A 25,318-nucleotide genomic window follows, 5' to 3' on the forward strand; every position below is an offset into this window, starting at 1 on the left:
CAGGCTGGGGTCTGGAAGGCCTTGGATGGAGCCCTCCCTGGCTGAGGCCCCGGGATCATTCCAGCACGGACTTAAAACCCAAGAACACATGTCTGCCCATTCTGGAAGCCCATGCACAGACACATGAAGGGCAAAGAAGTTGGAATCTCAGGCCCTCGCCAAATAACTAAGGCCTGTTTGAGGGGTACACGTACCCTAGCTCGCCTTCTAGGCCCTGTAAAATGACCCTGATTTTGAGGATAGATAGTTTTGTGTATTATTTGCTAAGAGGTGTACTATACAGGAACTCACGGAACTGATCCAGCAATCCTCCCCCACCTCCCACCCCCATGCTCAGCCTGGCCTGGCCTGGGCTCCAGACAACAGTGGCCTCACCTTCTTCCTCCTGTGTCCTCCAGTCCCAGGGCCCCCCATGGGCATCCTGTTTCCAGAGGTGAGAACCACATCTGTGCGGCTCATCTGGCAGCCCCCTGCAGCCCCCAACGGCATCATTCTGGGTAAGTCTGTCCCTTTCCTGTGCCCTTCCTAGGAAGGGAAGAGGAGGTGGCGTGATGGGGGCTGGGGGGCGGGGAAGCAGAGATGGAAGCAGCCTGGGAAGTGTCCGCCGCAGCCTCTGAAGAACAGGGTCTGACACGTCGATCATGGTGTCCACACTTGCAACCCCAGGACTTGAGAGGTAGAAGCAGGATAAATATAAATGAGATAAATATTTTTAAAACTTTGTAATTAAGTAAACTTGTGAACATACACACCAAAGGTAGCTTGGTCTACCTGTGCCTCTGTCTCGGGCTAGTCCTAGGAGAATGATACAGCTCAGAAGAGAAAATGATGGTGGCTATCCAGTCCTTGGACTAGGAAGCACCTGGTTCTTGCTGACGGGTGACTTGGCCTCTCTCATCCTTGTGTAAACCGATCTAAGACACTACACATTGGACAGCTCACCCCCACCAAAGTTCACATCCCTCAGCCATAGCGAAAGGTATAAGAGCGGCCAGAAGAGGGTCACACAGCCAAATCAAGAACCTGACTGCATGCCTTGCTGCGGCCACAGAAACGGGTCCACTCCCAGGACCCTGGGGCTGCTGGATCCGCCATCGCCCTTTGCCTTTCTTCCCACAGCCTACCAGATCACACACCGGCTCAACGCCACTACAGCCAACACCGCCACAGTGGAGGTCCTGGCGCCCAGCGCCCGCCAGTACATGGCCACGGGCCTCAAGCCGGAGTCTGTCTACCTATTCCGTATCACAGCCCAAACCCGCAAAGGCTGGGGAGAGGCTGCTGAGGCCTTGGTGGTGACTACAGAGAAGAGAGGTGACTGCTATGGGGCTGGGGAGGTCTGGGGAGCATTGCTTTAGTCTAGAAAAGAGAATGGACTCCAGTCTTGGAGTCAAGGTCAATGAGGGATCATACCATGTCACAGACCTGGACTGGGATTTTCCAAGATCCTACTCTGTCCCAGGTTTCTAAAGGATAGTTGGGGGCTGGGGCATAGCTTAATTGAAAGAGTGCTTGCTTACTATGCATGAAGCTCTGGGTTCAAATCCCAGAATGGTATAAACCAAATGCGGCAATGCATGACTGTAATCCTAGCACTTGAGAGGTCCAAGAAGGAAGATCAGGAGTTCAAGGTCAGCCTCAGCTACATAGCAAGATTGAGGGCAGCCTAGGATATGAGAGATCCTATCAAAATAAGAATAAATAATACTAAGGAGATGGTTGGTGAGCATCCTCCAGCCCACGGTCCCCTTCACATCCCTGTCCTTACCCCTTATCCTGGGCTAGATCTGGCCTAGAGCCTGCAGTCTGAGCTGCCACTAACTCAGTGCCCTGAGCAGGCACATTGAGAGTGGGTTCCCTAGATGCAAGCCTGTCTTAGTCAGGGTTTCTATTCCTGCACAAACATCAGGACCAAGAAGCAAGTTGGGGAGGAAAGGGTCTATTGAGCTCACACTTCCACACTGCTGTTCATCACTAAAGGAAGTCAAGACTGGAACTCAGGCAGGTCAGGAAGCAGGAGCTGATGCAGAGGCCATAGAGGGATGTTTCTTACTGGCTTGCTTCCCCTGGCTTGCTCAGCCTGCTCTCTTATAGAACCCAAGAATACCAGCCCAAGGATGACACCACCCACAAGGGGCCCTCCCCCCTTGATCACTAATTGAGAAAATGCCCCACAGCTGGATCTCATAGAGGCACTTCCTCAACTGAAGCTCCTTTCTCTGTGATAACTCCAGCCCCGTGTCAAGTTGACACACAAAACCAGCCAGTATAAAGCCTCCAATTGGGTTGAAAAGTGATCTGTTAGAAAATGTCCCCAAGCCGGGCATGGTGGTACACGCCTTTAATCCCAGCACTTGGGAGGCAGAGGCAGGTGGGTTTCTGAGTTCGAGGCCAGCCTGGTCTACAGAGTGAGTTCCAGGACAGCCAGGACCACACAGAGAAACCCTGTCTCCAAAAACCAAAAGCCAAAAAACCAAAAAACCAAAAAAAAGAAAAAGAAAAGAAAAGAAAAAGAAAAAGAAAATATCCCCCAAGTGGGGGGGTTGGGGGAGAACAACAGACACACACACACACACACACACACACACACACACACGCACACGACAGTAAGACAGAGAATTTCCTCCAAGGGCCTCTTTGTTTTTAGGGACTATGAATATATCTGGGTTGCCCTAGCTGGAGGAAGATGCTCCTGGCATTGAGTGGGTCTTGGGGTGCTGAGGCAGGGGGTGCTCCAGAAAGCACCCTGTAGTCACAAAGTGACCCTACCACAAAGAAGCGTCATGTCCAAGGCCAAGAACACTGAGGCTTAGCAGCCTGTCATCTGGGGTGGGAAAGTGGCTGCTGAAGGAGGGAAGTGGAGCAGGGGAATGACGGAAATGAACTCCCACAGGAAAGCATGGCCTGCTCCCACTCAGTCCCTGCACAGTGCAGGACCCATCTCCATCAGAAGCAAACGTGCAAACAGGTCCTCCTCCAGACGATGCCGTGGGAGGCGTGACTCTCCAGGCACCTAGGGCCTGGGAAGCTAAGGGCGGGTCTCACCTGAAGGCTCCTGTGTTAGCGCCTGGCAGAAACCATGCAGGGCCCACAGACACGGAAGTAAAAGAGAGGGGGTGTCTGTCCCGAGTTCAGAACACCTTCTCGCTACCCTTGAGTAAGGACAGCCCCTCCATGGTCACCCTGCTTCGGCTACACCTGCTCACCTATTCCCTGCCCTGCCCCCACCCCAGACCGCCCGCAGCCTCCTAGCAAGCCGGTGATACAGCAGGAAGACGTGAAAGCGCGCAGTGTGCTGCTGTCCTGGGAGCCCGGCAGCGACGGGCTCTCCCCAGTGCGCTACTACACCATCCAGACGCGCGAGCTGCCCAGCGGCAGGTGGGCGCTGCACTCGGCCTCGGTGAGCCACAATGCCTCCGCCTTCACTGTGGACAGGTAAGGTGGGGTCCACACCCTCTTCCCTGTTCCCTTCTCTACTGGAGCCAGCACCTCGCATGATCCTTGCAGGAGGGAGGGGGGCTTCTGAGAGCACTTTCAGCGGGTCGGTCGCCCAAGGCTTCCTTAGCTCTCCCCACCAGCCACGCTCACCCCTTCCTGCCCTTCCCCATCCCTACCCTCAACCCCCACCCCGTCCCTGGGAAGCCCATTAGGGTGCGTCTTAATTATCCTGGAGCCTGGCCATGCCCCCTTCATGCCATTCTTCATTAGATTCTCCCAAGAGCCCAGGTCCTCCCATCTTTAACAGGAGTATGAAGCTCCTCTCCAAAACTCTGGCCTCAATCTAATCCCTGGTGGTTGCTTTTTTTTTTTTTTTTTAATTCCAATTGATGTGACCCGGCCCTTGAACAAGCCTTCCCTCTCCCACTCCAGCCCTGCAAATCAAGAAAACGTTCCGTTGGGAAGAAAATGAGGCTCATAGAGACAATTTTTCCTTATCTCTGGGGGACCCCCCCCCAAAAAAAAAATTCCCTAACTTCAGGAAAAGATATGCAGCTTGCAGGGTACCAGACATAGGGTTGTGTGGAGAGGGAAGGGTGGATGTCTCCATGGCCACCAGAGCTTGGGTACATATGAGCCTTATCATCACAGTGATATGTCTGAATCCTAAGCAGGGATGGTATGGGACCTGGGCACTCAGCATCTCAGGGCCTGTACCAGTGTGACCCCTACCCAAGCCTCCAGGTTTCCTTCTGTGTGTCAGCACTCCTCAATCAGGGATAGATGAGGCCCCAAGGTCGAGGTGTTGGCGTGGGTCTTGAGGGACAACGTTTTAGTCAGACTTGTCATCACAGTGGCAGACTTTTGGAGGAAGCAACTTATAGGGGGAAGGGTTGATCTGGGAACAAAACCATAGAGATTTCAGCCTAAGGCCAACTGGCTCTGTTGCTCTGGGCCAGTGGAGCACACCGCGAGGCTCATGGTGCCCAGGAAGCAGACCTAGAGGAAGGGCTAGAGGGTGTAAGACGCAAGTGTTCACATGTCCCAGTGATGCGCTTCCTCCACCAAGGCCGCGCTTCCTGAGGTTTCGGTTTCTCAAAAAAAAAAGAAAAAAAACAAAAACAAAAAACCGATCGAACCCACTGGGACCCAAGTCTCCAACTGCCTGTGAGGGATGGGGGTGGGGCGTCGTTCATACTCAAGTCACAGTTGACACCTTGGTCACTGGTCCCCAACTCCCTCCACAGACTCAAACCCTTTACATCCTACAAGTTCCGAGTAAAGGCAACCAACGACATTGGGGACAGCGAGTTCAGCGAGGAATCGGAGTCGCTGACCACCCTGCAGGCAGGTCAGTGGCATCTCCCTGCTCTGGCCTCTTGCTCCGGACCCTGCTTGCTCCCTGGGCATGAAAGGGTCTTCTGTGGGAGGGGCCTCTGACGGTGAGAGATGGCTCCCTAGGCCTTCTAGGCCTGTCCACCTCCAGGCCAGAATGCCCAGAGGTTTGGGACAAAAGGGATTTTGACCAGGGCTCAGGGTCCTAAACCCAGCCTAGAACTTGAGTGCATTTCTTCTCCGATGGTTCTCTGTGAGCTTTGAGAAGCTCTAAGACCCTAGGTTTGGGCTGAGATCAGGCCTCCAGCTCACCCTGGCTGTTTGCTGTGAGGAAATTGGGTGGGTGGGTCTCCAGGGTAACTTAAGCAGAACCTGCCTGCCTAGCCAACCAATGCTAGCAGAATCTGGTCCCTGTGTGCTTCTGGGTGGTGCTGACACTCTGAGCCCCAGAATCCACCCCTCTGCCTCTCTCCACAGCCCCAGATGAGGCACCCACCATCCTGTCGGTGACTCCCCACACCACCACCTCTGTGCTAATCCGATGGCAGGTAAGGCTAGGTAGACAAGGTGGGTTCCTTCCCAAGGGCTCAGATAAACTCTTGGCTGGGACCAGAAAATCCACCAGTCCCCACCAGCGCTGCCTCGGCCTCTTTTTCTATACCCCCAGAGCACAGGGAAAGGTGGGGAATGGGGGGGCATCAAAGTATATGCACATCACAGAGCATGGCCATGGGTCACAGAGTTCAAGTGACAGGGTTAGTTTCATGACCCCAGACCTGTTGAATCTATATGCAGAAAAGCACATGGGGGCTCTGAGGACTCCCCAAGACTTCGTAAAGCCTAGACCCAGAGCTCGGTGACAGGCTTCCCAACAGAGACCTGTGACCTTCCGTTGTTTGTGTCAGTATCTCCCAGCTGCCTGCTCTTCAGTGAGAAATGTCTGTTCTGCCAGGGCCCGAGGCAACCTCAGCAATCACGCTGCCCATCTGTTCTCTGGGACCCAGCGTTGGGCTCAGCAGGTCAGCCACAGAAGCCCCTATGTAGGTAGGGGCTCGCTAACTCCTGTCCCTACTTCTCAGGATCTGAGGAACTGGGCCCAGCAGCAATGCTTGTGCAGCTGAGGCCCGGGATCCCAGAGGGGACACCCCCTAAGTGGAAATGACCTGGCAACCTCTCATGAGCCCCGAGGAGGCTGGAGCAGATGGGATAGCTGGACAAAAGGGCCAGGCATACCCACGGCAGCCAGGGAAGCAATTAAGGAGCTAATAAAAAGGCTGAACCATTTCAACAGATGTCTTAAAGGGAGATCGTCAAGAAAACAGTTTCCGCTTGGCAAAAGGCCCGTCCTCCAGCTCAGCCGAGGACAGGGCCAGAAAGCAAAGGAGCAAAGAGAGGCCATACATAGGCGTGCTTATCCTAGTCTAGACCAGGGGCCCAGCTCATAGGAAACACCAAGATGGCCGCCAGGTGGTCATCAGAGAGCCATAGCCCACCCTCCCCCCCCACCTCCCCGGGGTTGGGGGAAAAGTAGGTCACAGGGTTTCTGGACAAGCAATGGCTGGTGATTCCAAGTATGTCTTCAGGTCTTATTTCTGCTGTGTGACCATGGGCGAGTACCCTCGTGTCTCTAAGTGGGTTTCCTGCTCTGCTGAAGGGGGCTTACATGGTGATCCCTGCCATTACACACACACACACACACACACACACACCTCAAAGAGACCATAACAACCTCTTTGGAAATGCCCACGGCCCCATCCCAGTTAGTTGTTTGCCTGGTTAGGACCCCCGGTGCCTGCTCCGTGGTTGCAGGAGTGTGATGGACAGAGATGGGGTAGAGTGAGGTGAGCCACAGTCAAGGCCCCGCCCCAAGTCTGACCCTCCTGTCTGTAGCCTCCATCTGAGGACAAGATCAACGGCATCCTCTTGGGCTTCCGAATCCGGTACCGGGAGCTGCTCTACGAGGGGCTGAGGGGCTTCACTCTTCGAGGCATCAACAACCCGGGGGCCAAGTGGGCTGAGCTCACCTGTGAGTAGCATCTCCAGGGCCTTTGGGAGGGTGGGGGTGGGCATGCTCGCACCTTCCCCATCTGCGGCTCCCAGGGTCCTTGAGTCTGCTAACCAGCAACCCTGTCTCCCTCCCCTCATGTTCCTCTTCTTACCCCGTTCATTCACTTGCCGAGCATTTATTGAGCACCTTCTATATACTCTAAGACACTCTGGACACACCAGTGGTTAAACAGATGGGTCCCTGACCTCTTGGATCAGTCCGATAGAAGAAGAATCAGACATTCAATAAATAAGGCCTGAAATAGATGTCAGTGGTTATCAACATGACAGGAGGAGAATGTCCCAGAAGAGTTACAAAGGACTCTCTTGTCCTGGGAGGATGATCGCAGGTTAAGCGGGCGAATGTGTAGAGGGAGGAGCCATCAGCCTCAACATCTAGAGCCCCACCAAGAACAGTCAAGGCCCCCTCCTATTCCCCAGGAAGTCACTACCCAGGCCCTAGGGCCAAAGAAGGCAGCCCTCAAGTATAGGAGAAGCAGGGAAGAGGAAGACATTTTAGGGGGAAACCCCAGGGAAAGAGGTTGCTGGGAAAGCCATGAGCCAGAGGAGGGTGTGACTAGACTTTGTAGGACACACGGGGAGCATGAAGGTGTGACAGGGAGAGAGGCAAGGAGGCTGGGGTGTTAATATAGCAAGAGTACAGCTGCACCAAGGAAGCAGGCTAGGTATACCACGAGTCTGGAATCCAAGGGGCTCTGTGTGTGTGTCTGTTCCGGGAAGGGAGAGGGAGGCAGGCAGGAAAGAGGGGGGGGCTTGTAAAGGATTAGAAGGGGGAGCTACATTGTTCACAAAAGAGAAGTTATCAGGAAAGAGGAGATAGCCTAGGTTCCCGTGGGCGATGCTGCTGCTGCGTCCCACACCTCCCAAGCGTAAGCAGTCATCGCTTCCAGGGATGGTGGCAGACAAAATGTCTGAGCACGGAGCGAAGGATATGAAGCAAGCGAGACCTGCAGAAATACCCCCGATCCAACAGCTCGTGTTATTTTCTTATATTTATTTATTTATTTTGGCCAATGTCTCTGCCCGTGGCTGTGATTTTTATATGATCTGCGTCTGATTCGCTCATATTTCTTGACAATAAAATTGTTTCTGGTTCATATGAGGAAATTCACGACGCCAATATTTCACCGCGGTTGGCCCAAGCTCCAAAGCAGAACTGGGGAGCCAGTGAGATGAAAGCAGGCGCCCCCCACCCCGCCCCGGAAAGGCCCTCAGGGTTGCTAGGCTCTGAGAGGCTCCCCTCTGACTTTCTTTGGTCAGTGTCCACTGAGGTAGGGACAGCCATGTTTTAGGATCTCCCACCCCGGCCCCTGATTCAGCACCAGGAATGGGGCACAGTCCCGTCTGCTCCATCACAACCATGTACTTGCATCCCAGACCCGATTGGTTTCAGTGGGTGGGATGCCTGCGTCCACTAACCTCTATCTGCTGTCTCCCTGGCTTCTGTAACCCCTCCCCTTAGCCTTGTACTCCATGCGGAACCTGACCCGGCCCAGCCTCACACAGTACGAGCTGGACAGTAAGTCGCCTTGCATGGTGGCCCGGGCCTCGTGGGGATGGGCTGGGGAGGGGGTTGTCGAGAACGCGGTGTACTAGTTTTACTTTCTATTGCTCTGATAAAGACCAGGATGAAAAGCGACTTGAGGAGGAAAGGGTTTGTTTGGCTTGCACGGCCCAGTCAGTAGTCTGTCAGTGAGGGAAGCCATGCGGTACCTTGAGGCAGGAACCGAAGCAGAAGCCATGGAGGGATGTTTCTTATTGGATTGCTACCCTAGCTGGCTCAGAATGCTTTCTTATAGCACCCAGGCCCACCTCCCCATCACAAAGGGGCTGGGCCTTCCCACAGTAATCAGGAAAATGCCCCCACAGAGGTACAGTCTCAACTGAAGCATCCTCTTCTCAGATGACTCTAGCTTTGTCATGCTGACAACAATCTAGCCAGCATCCCCACCCCAGGCGCCTGAGGACTACCTCTAACACACACATCTCTTGAGCACATGAAGCAGAGGCATTTTGGAAGACAGTCCCCCAAGTCTATCCTATAAGCGCTTGAGTTAGAACATCTACAGACTCGATGGTGCAGGGAAAATGAGCGGGGCCTGCACACCTGTATAGGGACACTGGGCTCCTGAGTATCTGCTGAGGGAAGGCTGTGTGGCTAGGGGGTGAGGTCCTTGCTCAGAAGGCGGGGCCATTCTGGCATGCCCACACACACACACACACACACACACACACACTCACACACACCCACACGCACCCCTGTGTACCTGTAGAGGAAGCCTGGCTGGGCAGGAGAGTCTTTGGTCTGGTCAGGTGACTGTTCCATTGCTCCTAATGGCGAGTTTTGATAAGAAGGGGCGGGTCGTAGTTTCAAAGCTTTATTATGGAGAAGTAGGAAAAGAAAAAGAGATAGAGAAGTAAAGAGAGAAAGAAAAGATAGAGGGGTGAGAGCTGGCCTTGACCATGTGGAAGGAGGGGAGGAGAATGGGGAGAGAGGGAGAGCAAGGGGATAAGAGACAAGAAAGTGAGGAAAGAGAGAGGGGAGGGGACAGACTTCCCCTTTTATAGTGGGCCAGCCTATCTGCCTGTTGCCAGGTAACCATGGGGCGGGGCAAACCTGGCTGTAGCCAGGTGACTGTGGGGGTGGAGTCCAGCCAGGACGATGGCCACAGGGTTGTGTCCAACACGTGAGGAGTCAGCGGGTCAACTGTAGGACGAGCTTTATACAGGGCAGGTAGGCAGACGTCTACTGCTCCTGTCCTGCTTGACCCTATAAGGCATGTTGGCCCTCACTGTCTCTCTAGCCCTATCTGAGGCTCCTGGATGGAATGTGTCAACCTCCAGCCTGTCCCCTTGTGGCTCCCCTCTGCCCCCTTGCTCTGTTTCGGAAGCCTCACAGGTTCTGCCCACATCCACACAAGGCCCTCTGATCAGGAAAAGCCAACTTCGGGATCTAGGCTTCTCCTCCTCAGCCTGAGCCTATGCATGTCAGAACTGCCCCCCTGGGGAGCAAGGGTAGGAGAGAGACAGGGACAGTAGAGTTTGGGGGATGGGGGACACATTGGCACCGTGGAAAGGGATCGCATCTCCCAGCAAAGGTGACAAAGCCCATTGGCTTGCAGTGGCTTCTCCTCACCAGGCATCTCCAACCAAGCACTTCAAACTTGACTAACACATGGGGTTTCTTCACCCCAAATTCACACTCCAGTCTCAACACCACTGACTTGGAGACTCAATTGTAGTTATGACCCTGGAGCAGAGGGAGGCTTTGTGTCTCGGGCCTGCTTTGTGTCATATATGCGTGTTGGCAGGGTGCAGCCCAAGTGTCTAAGGCTTTCTACTTGTTTCCCCCCCATTGTCACATGGGGCACTAGAATAGTAGTTATGCCTCCTCCCCACTTGTAGCTCCAGCCTCCCTGGAGGACTCCTTCCACTGGCTCTGTGACCTCTGTGTTCCTGACCCCCTCCCCACTCTCCCTCATAGATCTCAGCAAGCACAGGCGTTACGAGATCCGGATGAGCGTGTACAACGCCGTGGGTGAGGGACCCTTGAGCCCGCCGCAAGAGGTCTTTGTCGGGGAGGCAGGTGAGTTTGCCCTCATGAGTCCCCCCAGCCTGCCCTAGCCCACCTCCCCTCCCATAGCTTAGACCCGGGAACACTCACTGTCCACCTCCTCGCTCTCCAGTGCCCACAGCAGCACCGCAGAATGTGGCTATCCACAGCGCCACAGCCACACAGCTGGAGGTGAGCTGGGAGCCACCCCCTTTGGACAACCAGAATGGAGACATCCAAGGATACAAGGTATGGGTGATCTGGCGGAAGAGTGGGGTGCAGAGGCATAACGGGGTGGGGAGGGCTGGGTGAGTGGGATGAGGTCCCAAGTCCTTCCCGGTTGCCCTCCGGTGCCTCTGTACACCTGTGGCCTCAGCTATGTGCACATAAGGGGCAGACATAAACACTATGGAATGGTAGAATATTTCCATTTTCAGGTGAGCTGAACTTGATCCAAGGAACTCAGACCCCACCTCGGCGTATTCCGCTTTAATGTCCACAATGCCCAAACCCCATAGTCACGTAAGACACTCCATAGAGACGGTAGAGTGTTTGCTTCACATGCACAAAGCCCCCAGTTCAATCCCCAGCCCTGCAGAAGCCAAATGTGGAAGTTTACGTAATCCCAGCTCTCGGGTGGTGGAGGTAGAAGAATTGGAGTTCGGGGTCATCTTGGACTTTTTAGTATGTTCAAGGTCAGCCTAGGCTACGGGAGACCCTGTCTCAGAAAAAAAAAAAAAATCCTTGGCCCATCTGTTAATTAGATGACCAATTTGCAAAGCACCTTGGCAGTATTTGAAGATCTGCTTTGAAACTCTTCCAACCTGCTGAAAGCCTTGGAAGCTGTTTCATTGTGGGTATTAATGCCCACAGAAACGTGCCTATTATATGAGGAAACTGTAACCCAACAGATATAGTCCTGACAGGTCACCACCTATCAGGTGTTAGAATCCAGAAGGCCAGATCACCCTTCCCGGGAAGCAGAGCACAGGGTCAGAGCCTAGAGGAGGCACAGTGCGGAAGAGTGAAGAGCTGCGTGGCCTCCCTTGTTGGAGCACACAGCCCTGGGCTGTGGTGGAAGCTTGCCTCCCTCACCAACAGCTGGAATACTCTGGGTGCTGACATTTGGATGGTACTTCAGAAAACTGTCTCCGTACAATGGCTCTGGAGACACAGGATATGCAAACCACAGAAGCCCATGGTTTTCCTGGTCCAGTCTGTCATTCCATAAGTGGCCATGAGAATACACCAGGGTGAAACACTCTCTCCGCCACTCAGCCTGGTCTAAGGCAAAATCCAGCATAGGAACCTTTTCCATCCGGGATGGAGGATGGGGAGAAATGAGGAGGGAGGCATCTTGCCAAGGACGCCCTGAAGATGGATGATACCCCTCAAGGCTTTGTGCAGGAGTGCCAGCTGGGAAAAACCAAATATTGCACTCATAGCATATGCCCCTGGAGGGAAAGGAGGCGTCAGGCGGAGCCAGCCACAGTGTGGCAGCCACTAGACTGCTGAAGCTTAAAAGTGGTGCGTTAACATAGAGATTCAGGAAATGCGTGGGTACCCGGGTACCACATAGAACACAGCGGATGTCTGCAGTTCCCAGAAAACATTGCCCATCCCTGGGTGTGAACTACAGGGATGGGACTGCCACATCCCGGATGCGTGCTAACCAGCGCTAACCCGTTGACAGGGCCTGGTGTGTTCCCTTAAGCATCCAGGCTGCAGGTGAGACTCAGCTGGCAGAGTGCTTACCTGGTGTATGTGAAATCCTGGGGGTTCTGTCCCCAGCACTGTATATCCAGATGTGATGGTGCAAACCTGTAACATCTGTAACCCCAGCACTCAAAAGGTGGAGTCAAAAGCCTCAGAAGGTCAAGATCATCCTTTGCTACCTAGCAAGTTCAAAGCCAGACTGGGCTACATAGATCCCAAGAAGAAGAGGAGGAGGAGGAAGGGAGGAGGAAGAAGAGGAGGAGGGGGGGAGGAAGAAGAGGGGGGAGGAGGAGGGAGGAGGAGGAAGGAAGGAGAAGAAGAAAAGAAGAAGAAGAAGAAGAAGAAGAAAAGAAGTAGGGGATGGGTGGAATGGAGCTGGTAGATTCTGACAGAGGACCTCGGCCTGAGGGAAGAACAGGAACCATGAGCAGTGTCATGGCCAGAGAGCTTGGGGAAGACAGAAACTTCAGTCACCGGGAAGGCAAAGGAGGAGGGGGCTGGAGAGACCTGGAGTCTGGCTTCCTGTGTTTTCATTCCAAAACATCTACAGTTGCAAGGCAGCTTCACACACCTTTAATCCAAGCACTCAAGGCCAGCCTGGTCTACAGAGCGAGTGTCAGGACAGCCAAGGATACACAGAGAAACCCTATCTCCATTGAGAAAATTTAAAAAACAAAAAACAAAAAACAAAAAACAAAAAAAAAACCCTGCTAGCCGCCAAGGGAGACAGTGAAGCTGTAGTTACATGTGGGGCTTAAGAGAGCAGCTCCAAACCAGAGAAAGTGCGGGAATGGAAGAGCCTGCACAGACACAGATGACAAGCAAAAGGAGACCAGAACCTGAGCCCTGGGACAGGAGCCTGGTGATGACTCAGAGCGCAAAGGAGAGACTGAGAGACAGAGCAAGTACAGCCCAGGGAGTAGCTGTTGGGCTGTTAAGGGAGAATTACAACCCAGCTGTTCTGCGGTTCTTGATTGGCATTTTCTGAGATGTTGGAAGGAGCTGGGGATGAAGCTAAGCTGATTGGACCCAAAGCCCTAGGGTCCAACCTGCAGCATCACATAAACCAGGATGGGGTTCGTACCTGTAATGCTAGCAGCAGGGAGACAGAGACAGGAGGATTGGAAGTTCTAGATCATCCTTGGTTACATAGTAATTTTGAGGATAGCCAGGGCTATGTGAAATCCTGTCTAGGAAAAAAAAAAAAAAGATGCTGGAATTACGATAGATAATTCAGTTTAATGGGATTGGGCTGCTATAGGCAATAGGCCAAATCTGCCCACTGTCTTTGCATAAGTAATGTTTTCTTGGGATGTAACCATGTCTATATGTTTACAAATCACCATGGCAGATTTTGCGTAAGAAGGTGCTGAACAGACCTGAATAGTTTGCAACAGTGACAGAGAAGTCTAAAGAACCCAAATCTTTAGTCATCTAGTGCCCTGCAGACAAAAACATAATCAGGGTGGCCTTAAAGAGAGCCAACAGAACCTTGGTGGCACACATCATTCATCCCAGCACTCAGGAAGCAGAGATAGGCAGGTCTCTGTGAGTTTGAGGCCACCCTGGTCTACATCATGAGTTCCAGGTCAGCCAGGAATACAGGGTTTCAACTTTTAATTAATTTAAAAATAAGTTATTAGGTCATATGTTATGATATATACCTGAGTAATCCAAGTACAGAAAGGAAGCAGGGATGAGACAGGAGAATTATACATTCAAGGTCAGCTAGTGGTACATAGTCTCAAAAGTGGATGAATGAACGGGTGGATGGATGGATGGATGGATGGACGGACTGACAGATGGATGATGGATAGATAGACGAATGAATGAATGAATGGATGGATGGATAAAAAATGAGCCACTAAAGTACTGAGGGAAAGAGGAACTAAGAGTTATAAGTTCAAGGCTAGCCAAAGCCACATAGTCTCAAAAATAAATGGATGGATTGATGGATGGGTGGATGGATGGATGGATGGATGGATGGATGGATAATAGGTAGATGATGGATAGATGGATGATGGATGGATGGATGGATAGGCAGATGGATGGATGGATGGATGGATGGATGGATGGATGGATGGATGAGTGGGTGGATGGATGGGTGGGTGTATAGGCAGATAGATGGATGGAGAGCCACTGGACCAGGCACAGCAGTACATACCTATCATCCAAGCACTGGAATGGAAAGCAGAGTTGAGGCAGGAGAATTGTGAGCTCACAGCCAACTTTGTCTTCATATCAAAATTCTTGCCCCAAAATAACAACGGTGAAGCTGGAGAGATGGTTCCTTAGTTAAGATCACTCGCTGTCTTTCTCAACACCCACAACTGGCTGGAACTTCAGCTTCTGGAACTCTGACACCTTCTTCTGACCCTGCACTCATGTGCAGTCACACATAGGGATACACACGGATACACACACACACACACACACACACACACACACACGTACACATAATTAAATTTAAAAAATACAATAAAAACAAGGGCTATAAGTTGGTTGTGATAAAACACACCTATTTTCTGAAAGTGGAGGCAGGGGGATCAAGAACTCAAAGTCCTCCTAAACATATAGCTAGTTCCAGGCTGCATGGGACTGTGTCAGTAACTAAAGAAACAAACAAGGGCTGAGAAAGTGACTGAGCTGGAGAACAACTGTTTATCATGTTCAAGGCTCTGGGTTCCATTCCGGCATTGCCTCCCTCCTTCCCTCCCCCAACAACAAACTGGCTTTGCCATGATAATCGGAGACAGTGAAGTCCCTCATGGTCCCTCCAGTTTCCCAGCTCAGTGTTCTACCGGGAACAAAGTGAGAGGGAAGGGCAAAGAGAGGAGAGTGTCAGAAACAGCTGTCCGTTCCCACAGATGGATTCCTCCTGCTGGGTATCATGGCTATGGGAGGCAAACGTTGGGCCAGCCTGAACACGAGACATCTTCCTGTTGTTACTCCCTAGATGGATGTGCTGTGTTGACTACTTACATAGCCCTCACATAGATAGCATCAAGTGTTCGTAGCAGTCTAAAGACAGTGTGAAATTCACAGGAGAAGGATACAGGTTCCTGTGCCTCTATGTGGCAAGATTTCCCTGCTTTGCTTTGAAAGCAAAATAATGCTCCATTGTAAATGCACAAGTGCTCTACGTTCATCTGCACACCCACTGACATAGTTAGAAGGGGTTGTTTGTTTCTTTGTTTTTGAGACAGGGTCTTCCATGAGCTCAGCATGGTTTTAAACTAGCTATGTCCCAGGGGATGACCATGAACCTGTGACTGTCAGCCTCCAAGAGCGGGGTGGCAGGTGTGCAATAGAGTGCCTGGATTCTCCATGTCTTGGCTTTTGTGGGTCTTACTACAGCGTAACTCGGGAGTGTAAATATCTTCTTCAAGATCTCGATTTTAATACTTTTGGATACTTTCCCAGAAATGAGATGGCTGGATCATATGGTAATTCTATTTTTAATTTTCTTTGAAGAACTCCAGACTGTTTCCCACAGTAGTTATGCCATTTCACATTTCCAACGATGGCACCATAGGCTTCTAGCTTGTCACCAGAGGGTTGGCTATCTTTTTTTTTTCAAGAATTATTTATTTATTTTATGTATATGAGTACACTGTAGTTGTCTTCAGACACACCCAAGAAGAGGACATCAGATCCCATTACAGATGGTCGTGAGACACCATGTGGTTGCTGGGAATTGAACTCAGGACTGGAGGAACAGTTGGTGCTCTTAACGGCTGAGCCATCTCTCCAGCCCCAGGGCTGGTTATCTTTTGATACTTTAATAACAGCCACTGCTCTAGATGCCATGTTTTGAGACAGGGTCTCATATAACCCAGACTGGTCTTGAATTCACTGTGTCACTAAGAATGACATTTAACTTCTGATCCTCTTGCTTCCATTACCCAAGTGCTGGGATTACAGGTGTGTGTCCTCCTGGTGCTTGGCTGGTCATTATGGCATGGACTTGAATCTCCACCCAATTTCACATTTGGTAATGCCTGGTGCCTTTCCAGGTTCCTGTTACCCATTTACTTGTCTGGTTTGGGGGAAAGTCCATTTGTTTTCTTGCCTCAAACTATATGAACCCAGAAGACATTGCGTTAAGTGAAATGAGCCAACCACAGGAAGACATGACCTCACTCATACATGACCTGACTCATCAGAGTCCCTGGGATAGTAGTAACAGAAGAGAATAGTCTGAAGTTGGGGCTGGAGAGATGGCTCAGGGGTTAAGAGCACTGACTGCTCTTCCAGATGTCCTGAGTTCAATTCCCAGCAACCACGTGGTGGCTCACAATGATCTGAAATGGGACTCCATGCTCTTTTCTGGTGTGTCTGAAGACAGCTGCAGTATACGCACATAAATAAAATAAATAATTCTGAAAAAGGAGGGGGATGAAGAGGATAAAGAGAAGGAAGAGTCCAAGTCATGAAATCAGGAAAAAGAAGGTGGTCACCAGATTAGGGAGGGACTGGAGAAATGCTGGTCAAATGGTAAACATTTCAAGATTTCCAGCCAGGCATGGTTGCACACACCTTTACTCCCAGCCCTCAGAAGACAGGTACAGGTGGGTCTGCATGAATTCAAGCCAACCAGAGCTGCACAGAGAGACCCTGTCTCAAAAATGAAAGTGGAAAAACATGGGCACTCACCTTTCATCCCGACACTTAGCGGAGGCAGGGCCACAGAGTGAGCTGCAGACCTTCCTGAGGAAGAGTGAGCCTATCTCAAAGAAACAAAAATAACCCCCAGCCAAAGGAGTTTCAGGCACATACGATGAACCTGTTCCTGGATCTAACGTGCCTAATGAAACTGTAGTGTGTACCTGAAACACGTATGCTAACCTTAAAATGCTAACTGTGAATCAGGGATTTAACACAATTAGAAGCCTTTGTTAAAGGACTTGTGTTCCGGATTATAATCCTGCAGTTTTCTAGGAATCTCACCACAAATGCCCAGTACAGGAAAAGAACATTCCCTGAACCACAAGCCAAGCATAGAAGCTCCTCTTCTACTTCATCAGTGATTATTCCTACCTACACACACAGCACCTCCTGAGCCACCCTGTAATAGTATTTATCCAACAAGGGCAGGGAGTGGAGTTTATTAAGGACTCTCTGAGTTGTACCCAACAAAATATAAATACTAATGCTTCTTAGATAAGCCCATACCCAGATAGGTTTTTCTTATTCTTTCTCAATCATTCTGTTTTCTCGTTTCAATCATTTCTTAATCACTGTGCTTAAAATCTGTTAATAAATTGTGATTTTTGGAGTTGACAGGTGCCAATCAGCTTGGCTTGACAGTGGTCTATAGTGGGTGGATTTGAAAACACCACAGGTCTTGTGGTGGGGCTCAGCTGTTAGAGTGGTTATCATTCATGATTCCTGGGTTTCTTTTCTTTTTTTCCTTTTTTTTTTTTTTTTTTTGGATTTGGTTTTTTTGAGACAGGGTTACTCTGTATATCCCTAGTTGTTTTGGAACTTACTCTGTAGACCAGGCTGGCCTCAACTCAGAAACCCGCCTGCCTCTGCCTCCCAGAGTGCTAGGATTACAGGCATGGGACACTATGGCCCAGAGATTTCTGGCTTTCTACCCCCAGCAGGCATAAAACAACAGGTGTGAGGCCCTCTGCCTATAATCCCAGCACTTAGGAGGTAGAGGCAGGAGGATCAGCTCAAGGTTATCCTCAGTCACTTTGTAAAATCAGGGGCGGACTGGGATTTGTAAATCCTGCCTCCAAAAAAGGAAAAATAAATAAATAACAACAACAACAACAACAACAGGTTGGCTAGGGTGCAGTGCTGATTGAGTGCTTCTGAGCGTGTTCAAGGACCTGGGCACTGTTTCTAGCACTATAAGCAACAACAAAAGAAAAGAGAACATTAATTATTGTCTTAGGGTTTCTATTCTTACACAAACATCATGACCAAGAAGCAAGTTGGGGAGGAAAGGGTTTATTCAGCTTACACTTCCACACAGCTGTTCATCACCAAAGGAAGTCAGGACTGGAACTCAAGCAGGACAGGAAGCAGGAGCTGATGCAGAGGCCATGGAGGGAATGTTTCTTACTGGCTTGCTTCCCCTGGCTTGCTCAGCCTGCTCTCTTATAGAACCCAAGAAGACCAGCCCAGGGATGGCACCACCCACAATGACCCCTCACACCTTGATCACTAATTGAGAAAATGCCCCACAGCTGGATCTCATGGAGACATTTCCTCACCTGAAGCTCCTTTCTCTGTGATAACTCCAGCCTGTGTCACGTTGACACACAAAAACCAGCCAGTACAATTATATATCTTAATTATATTAAAATTTCGTCAACTATATGCTAAAAAAGTGATTAAAGGGGAAACAGACAGGGAATAAGAACCAAGAGATAAGAAATGGGGTCAGTGTCATCCACGGCCGCTCCAGTCACTTCCCCCATGGCATAGCTGTTGACCTATGTATCAACCATCGGTCAGGTGTGATTCTCGGTGCCTGGGACACAAAGGAGCCAGATGGACTGGGGTGCCTGCCCTCTGGAACCCACAGCCTGGTACATACCCACTTCCCCATGAGTCGGTCGGTACTCTAACACTCAATCATGTCACCTTGGGAACCAGGATCCACACTCAGCCTCCTTGTCCCTTTTACTGTGTATCCTCATCTAACAAAGGTCTACTGACAGCAAGCAGGCACCCTGCTTCTGTATGTCCTATACCTTGACACTGCCCTGCCCAAGGGCACGGCCCCAGCCTTTGACCCTGTCTCCCCAACAATACTGTGTATCTCCCTCTAGGGCCTGTCACAGGCAGACCATAAAGGTATTCTAAAATTTGTTTCTTCTTTTGTTCTTTACTTAGTATTTTTATGTTTATGTGGTTGTCTGCATGAGTTCATGTGCACCACAGGGACCCAAGGAGGCCGGAAGAGGGCATCAGATCTCCTAGAACTGGACTTATAGGTTCTGAGCCACTAGATGGCTGAGAACCAAACCCAGGTCTTCTTCAAGAGCAATAAGTGCTCTTAACCACTGAGCCATCTCTCCAGTCCCTTATTTCCTTTTTTAAAAATAATGTGTTGGTCTGGAGAGATGGCTCAGCAGTTAAGAGCACTGACTGCTTTTCCAGAGGTCCTGAGATAAATTCCCAGCAACCACATGGTGGCTCACAACCCTCTGTAATGGGATCTGATGCCCTCTTCTGGTGGATCTGAAAACAGCAAGAATGTACTCACATAAAAATAGATAAATAAGTACATAAATATATTTCAAAAAATAATAATACTTTATTTATTTTATGTGCTTTGGTGTTTTGTCCATATGTATATCTTGTGTGAGGGTGCCAGATCTTGGAGTTATAAACAGTTACGAGCTGACATGTGGTTGCTGGAAAATGACCCCAGGTCCTCTGCAAGAGCAGTCAGTGCTCTTGACCACTGAGCCATCTCTCCAGCCCCTTATTTCCTTTTCTAATGCCCTTTCCTAACATCATGGTTTTGTTCACATCTCATTATGTCCTTGCTTTGTCCGTTTACTGGAGAATTCAAAGGCTTCTTCCGTGAGATAGGGACGTCGCTAAACGGTAAGGTGCTTGCTGACAGTGTGTTGTGCTCTGGTGGTAACACAGACAGGTGACAGTATACATAAAACTCAGGCTCTGCCAGGCAGTGGTGGCGCACACCTTTAATCCCAGCACTTGAGACAGAGGCAGGTGGATTTCTGAGTTCGAGGCCAGCCTGGTCTAAAGAGTGAGTTCCAGGACAGTCGGGGCTACACAGAGAAACCCTATCTCAAAAAACAAAAAACAAAAACATAAACAAACAAAAAACAAAACAAACAAACAAACAAAAAACCCTCAGGCTCCATCTTCAGCGGAGGGAGAGAGAGAGACCCTCCAGCAGAGGGCAGGAAGAAGGAAAGAGAAGGGAAGAAATCAAAAACAGTCTTCCATAGTTTCTGCCCCTCTCAAGCTGCCCCTCTACTCTCTTTCCCAAACCCCACTCCAAGTTCATTCTCCTCCTCCCGGCCCCTCCACATCTCATCCTGCTAAGGCTGCCAATAAATCTGCCCTGTTCTTTGTCAACCGGACACAGCCTTCACCCGGCCTGTCTCCACAGCACTGTGCCTTACACAGTTGAGACCTGACATTCCCCTGCCTGTTTCTCCTCACATGGCCCATCACCCCTCCCCTGTCTCCACTGCAGCTCCAGCTTCCCGCTGCATTTCAACAGAGGCGCCGGGAATCCCTCTGTCCCTCTCCATTGGCTGGAAGAATCCAGCAGTTCTCCGACCATCCTCACCAAGCTGTTGATGCTCAGGGAGTGTGCAGAGCCGTAAAGCTAGCCTTGAGCTCTTCCCCAAATGATGGATCCAGGAGATGCTTTGTGACTGTTGCGTTCTAGCAGTCAGTGAATGAGTGGGTGATTTTATGAATGAAGACCTCAATTCCATATATAGAAAGAATTTTTTAAGAAACAAAATGGAAGCAAGGCTGTAGAGAAGCAAATCTTTTGTAGTAACAAGATGTCCTAACTGCCTTCGCGCGGCTGGGGTGGACACTTTTATTAGCTCTTCCTACTTTTATTGGTATGGAGGAAAGGAAACGCCAATAGCGGTCAGAACCCTTTTTGGCCAGCAGATGGCGCCAAATGATCTCCAATCCTGTACAAGGTTTGGGCTGCCAGGCTTTGTGGAGAGTCCCAGCTCAATCAATGTTCTTAATGTAATTTGAGAATCTTCTATGTGTGTTTAAAAGCACTAACCATGCTCATTATAGAGGGCCTGGAGGCTCCACGAAGCTCCTGCTGCGCTGAGGACCTAAGATCCTTCACTAGCATGTAACAATACCTTTAGAAGCTGCCCAGTCCTTACCCCCTGTAGCCTTCTTGCTTACCCCAGAAAGCAGGTATCCTTAAAGCCCTCTGCAGCTGAGAGAAATTGTGCCTGACCAAGTCACGCACCTAGCAAATGGTGCCATCAGAATTCAGCCACCGGACTGGAGAGATGGGCTCAGCGGTTAAGAGCATGACTGCTCTTTCGGAGGTGCTGAGTTCAAATCCCAGCAACCACGCTCTGGCACCCTCTTCTGGTGCCTCACCAGTCCTCAGGGATCCTTCTTAAATAGCTCTTAACTACTTCCAAATTGTTTACCTGGTTGAAAGCAGAGGTGTCTTTGAACCCTGAGATGGGCAGAGGTCGAGGGGAAGTCTAATATCCTCATCCCTCTCACCCCACAGATTTATTTCTGGGAAGTCCAGCGGAGGAACCTCACAGAGAGGGTGAAGACTCTCTTCCTGGCCGAGAACAGCGTGAAACTCAAGAACCTGACTGGCTACACGGCCTACATGGTCAGCGTGGCAGCCTTCAACGCTGCGGGGGATGGGCCGCGGAGCACTCCGACCCAGGGCCAGACTCAGCAAGCAGGTAGGGAGAAAGTCTCTTGGGACAAACTGGGGTCCACACCCGGCGTCGGAGCTATGTCATGCAGCTGGGAAACTGGGTTCGGATACCCAGGCCCCACTTCCAGATGTCCTGTGGAAAGAGAGCTCGGCCTGCAAAGAAGGCTCTATGTGTCCAGAAGAGAGAGAGAGAGAGAGAGAGAGAGAGAGAGAGAGAGAGAGAGAGAGAGAGAGAGAAAGAAAGAAAGAAAGAAAGAAAGAAAGAAAGAAAGAAACTAACTGTCCCTGGGAAGCTTGAGAAAGTCCCCAGATCTCACCTAGCCTGTTCTGCCCACTTTGTCCCAACCACTGGGACAGCCGCCACTCCCAGCCCAGCTGGCTTCCGCCTCCTTTCTTCTGTCACCTTGCCCTGGCTTATCCCACCCCACGTTTATTGTCTTCTGTGAGCCCACACTTTCGCTTCATGCTGGTGATGAAACAACGACTAAAAAAAAAAAAAAAAGTAAGTCTGTGTCCTCGTGAGGCCCACCGCCCTTGGGACAGGATATAAACAAACAGATGAGCGGGCAGGGGGGTGGAGGGGGAGCTGAGGGGAGCAGGGTGTAGTTCACTTCGGACAGGCCTGTGGCTACCCCTGAACTGAGCCAGAGACCAGCTGTGGGAAGCTCTGGAGCCAGGCAGGAAGCAGGAGCCCTGTCAGAAGGACTGGCAGGTGCAGAGGCCTGGAGTCTGGAGGGCATTCGAGGAGCAGAACCCGGTGCTGACAAGAGAAGTGGCATGAGACCCGAGTCCCCAAGGGTCTGGAGAACAGGATTTGTGCTCAGTGTGATGGCGCGACACAGAGCGGCTATGAGTTCGAACTCAGGCTGGCTCAGTGGTTAAGAGCACTGGCTGCTCTTCTAAAAAGATCAGGGTTCAATTCCCAGCACCCACGTGGTAGCTCATAACTGCCTGCAACTCCAGTTTCCGAGTGATCTGATACCCTCACACAGACATGCGTGCAGGCAAAAACTCCAGTGCACGTGAAATAAAAATAAATAAATAAAATTTTCAAAAGGGGGCCGGAGAGATGACTCAGTGGTTAAGAGCACTGACTGCTCTTCCGGAGGTCCTGAGTTCAAATCCCAGCAACCACATGGTGGCTTACAACCATCTGTAATGAGATCAGAATGTTCTCTTCTGGTGTGTCTAAAGACATCTATAATATATTTAATATAATAAATACATTTTTAAAAAATTTTTTCAAAAGGATTAGTTAGATCTTACTATGTTTTGAAAAACTGGCTCTGCCTTCTGGGCTGAGAGACTCAGGGGAACCACAGAGAGAGGCTACAGAGAGAGGTGGGGACTCGACCCAGGCAGGGTGGAGGAAGCCACTTTTTAGGTCAGTGTCACACTGGATTCCCCTAGAAGTCCCAGGGAGTGAGCAGTGCAGTGTCTTCTCTGTTTAACAACAGAGGCGCCCTGGAAAACATGCTTTTTTGCACTTGATACACTGGTAGGTCAGAGGGGAAAGGGCAGGTGCTGGAACAGAGGACATCTGAGAGAATTCGGGAGCTTTCGTTTCTTTCAGTTTTTGTTTTCCCTCCATGGGTCAACCCTCCAAAGCCATGAATTTCACATCTGCAGATTCAACCAACCAAAAAAGGAAAATATTCCCCAAAATTGCCTCTACCTGGGCGTGGCGGCGGCACAGACCTGTAATCTAAGCACTTAAGAGGCCAAGCCAGGAGGGGCAAGAGATCAAAGTCAGGACTGGAGAGATGGCTCAGCAGTTAGGCCCCACCAGAGGCCTCAGTCCCATTCCCAGAACCCACATTAAATGTCTCACAACAACCTATAGCCTCAATTCCAAGGGACCAACCCCTTCTTTGCTGGCCTCCGTGTGCGTGCACGCTCATGTGACATACACACAGACACACATGCACATAAATGAAAATAAAAAAAAAAGCCTTTAAAATAGATCAGAGCCACCTCTATCTGCACAGCAAGTTCAAGACTGCCCTGAGTTAAGGGAGAATGTCTCAAAACACAAACAAGCAAATGAAAATGTATCTATACTCAGCATATACAGACAGCACCAAATAACAGCTATTTAGTAAATAGATACAATACTATTTACATTGTATCAAGAGTCTAAAGTAACCCAGAAATGAGGTAATGTATATGGGAAGGTCTGGAGGGTATCTCAGTGGTACCTCTCTTGCCTAGCCTGAGAGAGATGCCCTGGGTTTAATTCCTAACACCACAGATGGGGGTGGGGCACATAGAAGGATGCCTGCACTTATATGCATTTAATGGCATTTTATATGAACTGAGCATCCTCCGATTTTTGTTACAACAAATTGCCATGGATACAAAAGGCACAGCCTTCTGCTCTGGCCTCCCGAAAGCAGGATTCCCAGCCTGGTGTCTTCCTTACTGTGGCCTCCACTAATCTTAAGGAGCTGTAGAAAGCAAACCACCAGAGATTTGTTCCCGGGATCTTCTCTAGGACAAGACCCCCGCCTCCAAGGAGCCTTTCCGTCCACTGGCTCTCCTGGCGGAGGCTGAGCTAGGGTGTGCTGGCCTCCCCGGCTGCCTGCCTGCCCATCTCAACGACACTTCATCAGAGTCACTGGTCAGATATGAGCCCCCACCCCACCCCCAGGAGCCTAGAAGCTTCCGGCTCTGTAGCATAGGACAGAATGTCCTGTCCCACGTCCTTCTAACCCCCTAATGTGTTGAGGGGGAGGGCAGGAAGGGGCCCTGAGTTCACCTCCCTCCTTCAAAGGCAGCCCGGGAGATGGAGCCGGAAGCTGTCAAGATTAGTTCTGGCCTGGTGGGAGGCAGCACTGGACAATAATAGCCTGGCCATCCACCCAACCAGATTGGGATGCTGGGGGGTGGGGATGGGGGTGCTTCCTGTCTTGCCTCTTTGCCATCCCATTTCCCAGCACCCTCCCCCCCCGGGGCCCCCCCACACACACCAGAATCTTCCACTCTGTGTTTTCAGAGTTACCCCAGGGGTCTCGGAACAAGAAAACATCTCTTCCAGAGGATCTGGCTGTCCTTGTTCTGACTCTGCTGACAGCGTGATGTCTCTGTGCCACCCAGGGATGAAAGGAAGGCCACATCTCCGGAGTTCTGACGTCTCCCTTAGCGCCCACTCTGTATATGAGGCCAAAGTACCCCCACCCACTCTAGCGGGGTGCGGAAAAACACTCCCCGTGGTGGCAAGAAATGGTCTTGCCCCCAGAGTGACCCTCAGGGGTCATCCATTGTAATGCAGTGGCTGGTCCCATGGTACTGGCCAGGGCTCAGAGCCACGCAGGAGGGGGTCCAGAGTCTCCATCTTTAAGGAGGTCTTCCTCCCCTTGCCAGAGCCTTTGCTCTTAAGACAGCTGAGAGCTAGCAACGACAGCAAGGGGAGGAGGAGCGATTTCAAGGGCCTTAGCTGACCCTTCCAGCCTTCATCTTGTGCCTAGCCTCCCTCTCTCTTCCTCCTGGGCATGGGCCCAAGAGCTCCTGCTAGCTTCTTGGAGCCCAACTCGAGGCTTTGCACTTCCACAGAAAGAAGAAAACAAAAAACCCTTTGCTGTCTCTCCACAGCCCCCAGTGCCCCAGGCTCGGTCAAGTTCAGCGAGCTGACCACTACCTCAGTGAATGTGTCCTGGGATGCCCCACAGTTCCCCAACGGTCCTCTGGAGGGCTACCGGCTGGTGTATGAACCCTGCACCCCAGTGGATGGTAAGTGGGGGATCTCCCACGAGGCTGAACTCTGCCCTTTCAAGGGCTGGTTTGCACCCAGAGACCACACCATAAACACTACTCAGCAGTTA

At 50.8% G+C, this 25,318-nt stretch overlaps 1 protein-coding gene across 2 annotated transcripts in view; it reads left to right on the forward strand.

Moving 5' to 3' along the window:
- Positions 1 to 25,318, forward strand: part of Sdk2 (sidekick cell adhesion molecule 2) — a 291,117-nt gene that overhangs the window by 238,456 nt on the left and 27,343 nt on the right. The window contains exons 28-38 of one of the 2 annotated variants that reach the window (XM_052195691.1): positions 399 to 497; positions 1,120 to 1,314; positions 3,234 to 3,435; positions 4,686 to 4,789; positions 5,251 to 5,321; positions 6,664 to 6,799; positions 8,303 to 8,359; positions 10,325 to 10,426; positions 10,527 to 10,642; positions 21,336 to 21,522; positions 25,089 to 25,226. In XM_052195691.1, the coding sequence (XP_052051651.1) occupies positions 399 to 497; positions 1,120 to 1,314; positions 3,234 to 3,435; positions 4,686 to 4,789; positions 5,251 to 5,321; positions 6,664 to 6,799; positions 8,303 to 8,359; positions 10,325 to 10,426; positions 10,527 to 10,642; positions 21,336 to 21,522; positions 25,089 to 25,226 (1,407 nt within the window). The remainder of the gene's footprint in view (positions 1 to 398; positions 498 to 1,119; positions 1,315 to 3,233; positions 3,436 to 4,685; positions 4,790 to 5,250; positions 5,322 to 6,663; positions 6,800 to 8,302; positions 8,360 to 10,324; positions 10,427 to 10,526; positions 10,643 to 21,335; positions 21,523 to 25,088; positions 25,227 to 25,318) is intronic. The other variant, XM_052195692.1, reaches the window with a different exon arrangement.

This window comes from Apodemus sylvaticus, chromosome 10, assembly GCF_947179515.1.
Source record: "Apodemus sylvaticus chromosome 10, mApoSyl1.1, whole genome shotgun sequence".
Classification (NCBI taxonomy): Eukaryota; Metazoa; Chordata; class Mammalia; order Rodentia; family Muridae; genus Apodemus; species Apodemus sylvaticus.